This window comes from Camellia sinensis, chromosome 9, assembly GCF_055761805.1.
Source record: "Camellia sinensis isolate YWXY chromosome 9, ASM5576180v1, whole genome shotgun sequence".
Taxonomy (NCBI): domain Eukaryota; kingdom Viridiplantae; phylum Streptophyta; class Magnoliopsida; order Ericales; family Theaceae; genus Camellia; species Camellia sinensis.
Window position 1 is genome coordinate 34,580,650 of NC_138969.1, and position 8,725 is coordinate 34,589,374.

General features: G+C 35.3%; 1 protein-coding gene and 1 long non-coding RNA gene across 2 annotated transcripts; one reads left to right on the forward strand and one right to left on the reverse strand.

Moving 5' to 3' along the window:
* Window positions 1-3,578: 3,578 nt before the first annotated feature.
* On the reverse strand, window positions 3,579-4,579 carry LOC145799062 (uncharacterized). Its single transcript, XR_014341061.1, has 3 exons — window positions 4,523-4,579; window positions 3,881-3,933; window positions 3,579-3,760 (listed from the first exon to the last, which is right to left on the reverse strand). It is a non-coding gene; the product is annotated as an uncharacterized LOC145799062 (long non-coding RNA).
* Window positions 4,580-4,772: 193 nt separating this feature from the next.
* Window positions 4,773-8,511, forward strand: LOC114297644 (uncharacterized). Its single transcript, XM_082888902.1, has 11 exons — window positions 4,773-4,841; window positions 5,546-5,665; window positions 5,786-5,836; window positions 5,878-5,913; window positions 6,152-6,218; window positions 6,606-6,712; window positions 6,955-6,988; window positions 7,102-7,224; window positions 7,838-7,900; window positions 8,002-8,095; window positions 8,189-8,511. Exons 1-11 carry the CDS (start codon window positions 4,773-4,775, stop codon window positions 8,268-8,270), a joined length of 846 nt encoding a protein of 281 aa, XP_082745028.1. The 3' UTR covers window positions 8,271-8,511.
* The last annotated feature ends 214 nt before the right edge of the window (window positions 8,512-8,725 follow it).

The following is an 8,725-nucleotide window of genomic DNA, read 5'->3' on the forward strand; positions in this document are numbered from 1 at the left end:
TTTAATCACACTTTTTAAACAAATGTGATTATATATATATATTTTAATCACACATTCTAATTAAAGTGTGATTATTTATATATTTTTTAATCACACCTTTTTAATTAAAGTGTGATTGTATATACACTACTACTTTTTAATCACACTTTTTAAGTAAGTGTGATTATATATATATTTTTTAATCACACATTCTAATTAAAGTGTGATTATTTATATATTTTTTAATCACACCTTTTAATTAAAGTGTGATTATATATACACTACTACTTTTTAATCACACTTTTTAAACAAGTGTGATTATTTATATATTTTTTAATCACACATTTTTAATTAAAGTGTGATTGTATATACACTACTACTTTTTAATCACACTTTTTAAGTAAATGTGATTATATATATATTTTTATTAAAGTGTGATTATTTATATATTTTTTAATCACGTTTTTTTAATTAAAATGTGATTATATATACACTACTACTTTTTAATTACACTTTTTAAGTAACACTACAAGAAAAGTGGGTTTATGAGACGGAACTTTTTGAGACTTCATATATATAGTTACAAAATGGTTTAAATAAATGCAATGGTATTTTTCTATCATAAAAAAAAAAAAATTGAAAAAAACGACGTCGTCTTACTCTTTTGATATTACATTTCTCTTTTCATCAATTTTTTCATCTTCCTGTCTCTCTGTCTCTATCTCTGTCTCTCTTCTCTTTCTCTCTCTCACTCATCACTCTTCTCTGTCTGTCTGTCTGTCTCTCTCTCTTTCTCTCTGTGTCTCTGTCTCTCTTCTCTTTCTCTCTCTCACTCATCACTCTTCTCTGTCTGTCTGTCTGTCTCTCTCTCTTTCTCTCTGTCTCTGTCTCTCTTCTCTTTCTCTCTCTCACGCATCACTCTTCTCTGTCTGTCTCTCTTTCTTTATGTCTCTGTCTCTATCTCTCTTCTCTTTCTGTCTCTCACTCATCACTCTTCTCTGTCTGTCTGTCTCTCTTTCTCTCTGTGTCTCTCGCTCATCTCTCTTCTTTCTCTGTCTCTCTCTCTCGTTTATCTCTTTTTGCTATTCTCTCTCTCTCTCTCTCTCTCTTTGTCTATCTCTCGAGCATCTTTTGTTTCTCTTTTTTTTTGTCTCCCTCTCTATCTCTCTGTCTCTCTCGTTTTTCTCTCTTCTCTCTCTCTCTTTTTTTTCTATGTCTCTCTCTCTCGTTAATCTCTTTTTGCTTTTTTTCTCTCTTTTTGTTTATCTCTTGTTCATCTCTTGTTTCTCTCTCTTTTTCTGTCTCACTCTCTCTCTATCTTTTTCTCTCTTTGTCTCTCTTTATCTCTTTCTCTCTCTGTCTCTCACTCATCACTCTTCTCTTGCTCTGTCTACCTGTCTATTTGTTTGTCTGTTTGTCTCTCTCTCCCTCACTGTGTTCGCCTTGCTCACTCTCTCCCTCATCTTTTCTCTATTTATTGAGCTCCCTTTCGATTTATCGATCCAACCATGTTGGGGACCCCCAGTGGGCGGTGACCCCCAGCACCCCCACCTCCACGTGGGGGGCTGTGAGAGCAAGAGTGAAAATAAATAAATAAATAATTTTTTTTGAACCAATCAGAAAACAGTGGGGGTGGTGGGGGTCACTCCCACTGGGGGTCTAGGGCATTTTTCTTATCGATCCACTACAAGAAAATGCACTTTTAACGACCACTTTGTCTCTTTCTCGTTCATCACTTTGTCTCTATCTCTCTATCTTTCTTCTCTATCTGTCTCTCACTCATCTCTCCCTCTCACCACTCATCTCCTCTACCACATTTACCACTATTGCAAATGCCATTCCACTACCACCACTACTACCACTGTTGCCACTCCACCTCTACGATTACTATTACTACCATCATCGTCACCACTCCCCTACCACCACTACCACTACTACCACTACTACTACCATTACATCTCCTCCACCACTGCCACTCCATCTCCTCTGTCTGTCTCTCCCTTTCTCTATGTGTCTCAGTCTCTCTTCTCTCTCTCTCACTCATCACTATTCTCTGTCTGTCCGTCTCTCTCATTCTCTCTGTGTCTCTGTCTCTCTTCTCTTTCTCTCTCTCACTCATCACTTTTCTTTGTCTATCTACCTCTCTGTTTTTCTCTGTATCTCTCATCCATCTCTCTTCTCTCTATCTCTTTCATCTATCTTCTCTCTCTGTCTCTTTTCTCTCTCGCTCTCTCGTTCATCTCTTTCTGTCTCTCTCTCGTTTATCTATTTTCGCTCTTTCTCTCTCTCTCTCTATATATATCTTTTCACCTATTTTTCATCTTTCTTTCTTTCTTTTCTTTCTCTCTTTCACTCATCACTCTTCTCTCCCTATCTGTCTATTTGTCTCTCTCTCTCTCTCTCTCTCTCTCTCTCCTATTGTGTTCGTGTTGCTCACTATTTCCCTTCCGTCTTCTCTATTTACTGAGCTTCCTCTCAATTTATCAATCCACTACAAGAAAATACACTTTTAGCACCACTTTGTCTCTCTCTCGCTCACCACTCTGTCTCTCTCTCTCTCTCCTCTATCTGTCTCCCACTTATCTCTCTCTCACCACCTATCTTCTCTACCACTTTCACTACTACTGCAAACGCCATTTCACTACCACCACTACTACCACGGTCGCCACTTCATCACTACGACTACCAGTACAATATTTTTCATTAAAATATTACCCCTACTTCTACCAAATAAAAAATAATAATAAATTTTTTTTTTATTAAAAAAAATGAAACAAATAAATTTTCAAGCTTAATTAGTAACCAAAATAAAATAATTTTTTTTAAAAAAATTTATTTTAACAAAAAATAATTTTTTTTTTGCGACGACAACCCCTATCGCAAAAAATAAATAAATTAAGCAGTGTTATTTTATTGTTTAAATTTTTTTTTTTAAAAAAATATTTTGATCCCCCCCCCTCTCTTTTTTTCCCATTCCCGCTCCGCCGCCCGCCCAAAACCAAAAAACCCTAGTCTCTTCTTACCCCTCCCTCTCTATCGATCGATCGACTGTTGAAGGGTTTATATGTGGAGATGAAGTTTGAGAGGCCGAGTAAGATCCAGACGATCAGTTTGCCTATGATTCTGACCCCTTCGGCAGCGGCGAGATTTCAACCTGGAAACAGTGCTCTCTCTTCGGCGGCGAGACTGCTTGGGCGGCGGCGACGATGGAAGGGTTTCGTTCTCTTCTCTTCGATCAAAAAAAGTATCAGTTCGATTCTTGAGGTATGTTCGGATTCTACCCTTCTCTCTCTCTCTCACACACACACACACACACACACTCACTCCATATTTGTTCGATTATTTGGTGTTTTTAATTGCAATTTCGATTATGGGTTTGTAGAATTTTGATCGATGGATTAATGTTATGGGTTGTTGGATCTATTTGAGTGTTGGGTTTGTTTGGGTGTCAACATTGAGACTCTGGTTCATCAACTGTTTCAAATACTGCAACAGAGCCTAATCGAACCTTCATGAAAATGAAATTAATGGTTATAAAAGAAATCACGCTAGCAAAGATATTTTAGTGTCTGAGGAGATTCCCGGTATACTTACATATCTCCTTGACTGTATGGTAGGCCACTCAAAATAAAACTAAGAATGTTAAGCAAAATCAACAAATTCCATATACACCCACAAATCATTCTGGTAAAATGGAAACCCCGTGTGGCTGAATTTTTTTGACTGGAAGCTCAAAACTGTGTATCAGTTAATTGGGGCTGTTCTTTCATTGGTTAGTGATCTGTATTGCGACAAATTAAAAGATTGCACTTTAGTTGTTACATAAACAAAAGAAAAACCAAAATTTTAAAAATGGTACATGAATATATATATATATATATATATATAGGTATTTCCGTACATATTACAATGTGAAGTTGTACATATAGCTGATGATGCAAAGATTGATTAATCCTGCATAAAGTGGTACAATAAGAATACATGTCCCAGAAGATACACATACATTCACGTATATATCATAGTGTAAAAAACAAAGCACAAAAGAGCACCATTACTGACATTAGTGAATCAACAAAGGCTTTCATATAGAGGCAAAACTAGCAGCAACATCAACACTACTATGTGTATCTCCAATCCTTCATCTTTTCTTTCGTCAAATTTAAATTTGAGACTTTTTTTTTTTGCCATCATATTCAAATCTTTTATCAAATTTGAATTTGATGAAATTTTGAAAAGATGAAGCATTGGATTTCAAACTTTTTACTCAAAACTTACAATCAAATTAGATGAAAAAATTGGTGAATGGTTGAAAATGCTCTAATGACTATAATTTCCATGATTAAAATCCAAAGAATGTATATTATTATCTCCATGATTGACATATATAATACAAATTCTAATTAGTCATTCAATTCAACTTCCACTAGTTCTATACACTGACTATTAATGCCACTTACAATACAGATTCTGTGCATCACTGGCTATTAAGGACCCAACAAAGGATCAATCAAAACCTCGGGAGAGAGAGAGAGAGAGATGCTACCTTTTGGTGGTGGTGGTGGCATGGTGTTGGTGCGGTGGCGTTAAGCGGCAGTGGAGCATTTTTAAAATTGTTGTCATATTCCAATATTGTTGTCCATTTTTAAAAGTATAGACTTATTTTTTTTAAACATGTTCAATGAAAGGGTGTTTTTATTTTTGTTCTTAAGTGGTCACAGTAGTGTTTCTTGTAGATACCAAATAGCATAGACTTGGCTTATATTGTAATCGATGTGACAATTACAAGTTTTCTAATGCAGAGAGCTTTTACTATCCTTTCAAAAGGCAACTGGGCAAAAACCATTGAGAATAATATTCTACAGGTAATCATACTCCAATTTTTCACAGACAATTCCCTTCCCATTGATTTGTACAGTGTTATTGTTATTATTATTATTATTGTTATTGTTTTGTTTTGGTGGTTGGGATAGAGGTAGATAAGCAAAGGAATTGTATTTTGTCTTCATGATTTGTCGTTAGCTACAACTCAAGGTTTTGTACTGATGCTCCATTTTCCTTTCCCAATCAATTACATTTGTAGGGATGGCGTTAGTGATGGGCAGTTCTATCAGGTTCTACTATATGAACTCGATGCAATTCATAAGGTTGGTTCCCACATAATTAGCCCCTACTATCTTGATCATTAACCAAACTTCTATGCTTATGACCTGGCTGTTTCTAGGCGTGTGCATCACTTGAATCCAGTTACCAACCTCCGGTGACATTCATTGTTGTCCAAAAGCGCCACCACACACGACTTTTTGCAAGCAACCACAACGACAAAAGTAGCATCGACAAGAGTGGGAATATCTTACCCGGTATTGATTTTTCTTACCATGTTACAATTTAATGCAATTGATTATGCCTATTGTAGAAATTGGGTGTAGATGAAATTTGGTGATTATGGTGTTAGACATCCAATTTGAAACAAATTTTATAACCACTCTTACCACTACCATAGTTGGTGGAACTTATCTGTGAGGTGAGTATCCAATGCTTTGCAAATGTTATTTCATTGTATAAACAGCGCATTGCCATTGTGAAGGTCATTGAGAATGAGTGGTTTAAGAAGGGATATAAGCCTCCTATTTTTGCAAACGAGGATGTTAGTCTCGACGATGTGGATGCTATTTTCAATGAATCAAGGGTAACTATATCTTGCTTACAATTTTAGTCAAAAAATATTTGATCATCTACCCTTTCGGTTAGTATTGAGGAATAGGGCATTGGGGGTGACTTTAATTGTGATTTTTGTTTTGATGTACAGGACACTCAAAACCTTGTCGTGGAAAGACGGGAAGAACAACCTATGAATCCTGTCTCTATGAACGCTTTTGAATACTTATATCTAAATCTTAGGGTCTTAACCTCAGTTCTCTGTTTGAAAAGCAAATGGTATGTCAAAGGCATATAGTTTTTTGATTGTTATGTTTTGGTAGCCGAGCTATCAGATGCAGAGATCTTTAGAATCTGAGCATTCCATGCATTTTTGTCAGTTAAGTTAGAGTTCCTATCTCATATCATGAATGAACCAGCTGATATTTAGTTATTGGTCACCTAAATATGCCAATTCAAGTAACTCAATATTTTGGTTTTTATGTTTTGTGCTTTTGTTTTTCTTTTCTCTTTTTAGTTTCTAATGATAACAATTGATTTTTGTTTGGAAGGTGAAACAATGACAACCCTTCTCAGTGATAAATGTACTAAGTTATTGTATGAACAGTACAAAAATAGGTTATTTGTAGCCACTGCAAGTACCAGTTAATGCATTATTTACTAAGCTGATATATATATATATATATATACATACTTTAATTCTCGTTGTTTTTATGACTACAAGTTGCATCATGCAATTTTGGATTTTTGTTTTTATATTTTTTTTAACCTGTTTTCATTATTCATATTGATCATCAAGCCATCCAAATTGTCCCTTGTATGCAGAATGGCAGTGCTGCTCCAAAGTCACGCATTCCTCAAATGGTTGCTCAAACACTGGGTTTTGGCCAAAAACATAATGCAACTGTTGATATACCGTTGGATTCAATGAATGTAATCAATTTACAATTTGAATTTATATTGTTTCATAGTATTGGGAGCATTGAGTTGTATATCATGTGGTGTGATATGGCAAGATCCTAAGAAAAAGGAGAAGGAACTTGCAGCTTGGGAAGCGGATCTAAAAAGGAGAGAACGTGTTCGTTTTGCCTTTCATTATCGAGAATATACTTGCAACTGTACCTCATAAATCTGTTTATATTTTCTTATTTGTAAATTACTTATTTGACTGCCTTCAAAATAACAACCAGAGTTCTTCATGATTTGATGATGACTTCTTTAGATGTTGCCATTATCGCAATATATATATTGATTGTGTACACTTTTTAAGATATTTATATACTTGTTTTCAATAGTACTGATGCATGCCATATTTTTCAGGAAATTAAACGAAGGGAAGATACTGTTTCCAGTGGTAAGCCATGAGATGAAGGCCAATACGTATATATTGCTTTGAGAATAGTTTTATATGCTTTTCCTGGATAATGATATTTTTCTGATTTATTTCTTCTAATATTGCATTTTCAGCTGGTGTCCCTTCAGACGATAAAAACTGGCCTCCATGTTTCTCAATTATTCATCATGATATAGGCAATGAAATTCTTGTTCATGCTCAGAAGTTGCAGTATCTGGCTTTTGCAAGTTGGTTAGGTATAGATGGCTTCATTTTTCTAATTTGAGCATTTTCCTTATTCCTTTTATGTGTCGACTTCTGAGTTTGATCACCATATACTGGCAATACTGCTGTCTTAGCTAGTTGCTTTTTTTAAGAAACACCCCCTCCCTGCCTCTGGGCTGCCAAATGAATGAAATAATAAAATAAAGCGAAAATCAATACTCATCACCTGTTCATTTTTCATAGATGAGTTTTTGATATATGAATGAATACTCATGATCAAATTACTGTTTTTTTACTTTATTGACTGCCTGAATATCAATGAAGTGCTGATCGTCCAACATGATTTATTGTATGTTTTAGTTGAGTTTAAATATAGAGGATAGTTTCATGACAACTAAAGTGACTTAATCTGCTTATTCCTACACCACCTCCACCATCACGACCACCACCAGAAAGAAGTCTTGCAAGGTTAATATTCGAAATTGGATGATACAAGAGTAAATTTTTTTCCTCCTTTTTTCATTTATATAGTCTTTCTGATATAACTTTGGTAAGAAGACTTCAATTGATCTGCATTTCTTTTATATATAACTTAGCCTGTTTCACTGATATTTTTTTTCCCCTTTACCCCACTTGCCATTGCAGGCATAGTTCTTTGCCTTGTATTTAATGTTATTGCTGTGATAGTTTGTTGGATTAGAGGTGGAGGTAAGGTTTCTAATATTTTCTTTTCTTCCATACTTTGGGCATATGCATAAAAGTGTTGACAGGTTACAATATAGAACTTCTGACGTGGTCACTATTTCCAGGTGTAAAAATATTTTTCCTGGCAACAATCTACGCTCTACTTGGATGCCCTCTTTCATATGTCCTATGGTATAGGCCACTTTACCATGCAATGAGGTATTCAACTATTCTTGTTCTCGCTTTTCATCTCCCAATTTCATCCTGTGCCATCTGTGGGAAATTTCAAAATTCATGTACACTTTTTTCCAGGGGGGGAGGGACGACAGTAGGCCTCCCCATGTCCCATAATCCCTTCAACCTGGTAGGATTCAATCCTAGGTCTCTTATATGACTACTAATGCTTGGCCAGGTATTTTGAGATAATAATGTATTTTCTTTATGATTTTTCATACGCTTGTGCCAGCTGTTAGTGTTTGCACTTATTCTTTGGTAGACAGACATGCATGAAATGGGTAGTTGTTTTCTTTTCTTTTTCCTCCAAAGGTGCAAAAGAAAATGCAGCCTCTGCTTCTCCAAAACCTGCTGCTGCTGGTGATAGTAACCCCTCCCCACCCCCCACCAAAAAAAAAAAATAGAGTAAATTCTGAAGTTTTTATTTATTTATTTATGGGTACCTAGAATTATGGTTCAACAGTAATAATAATATGCATTCACAAAAAGATCGTACACAAGATGTATTAAGATTTCTCATTTTTAAATACTGTGCTCATTAGTGTCCTCCTAATTACAATGTCATTGACACTGAGCTGCTATGGCATCTAATTGTTAACAGGGAAGTTATTTCCA

Coding starts and splice junctions, on each gene's coding strand:
- LOC114297644 (XM_082888902.1), top strand. CDS start 4,773: ATGCAGAGAGCTTTTACTATCCTTTCAAAAGGCAACTGGGCAAAAACC. Junction 4,842..5,545: donor TTGAGAATAATATTCTACAG/GTAATCATACTC, acceptor TTGTATAAACAG/CGCATTGCCATTGTGAAGGT. Junction 5,914..6,151: donor CTCTGTTTGAAAAGCAAATG/GTATGTCAAAGG, acceptor TTCTCTTTTTAG/TTTCTAATGATAACAATTGA.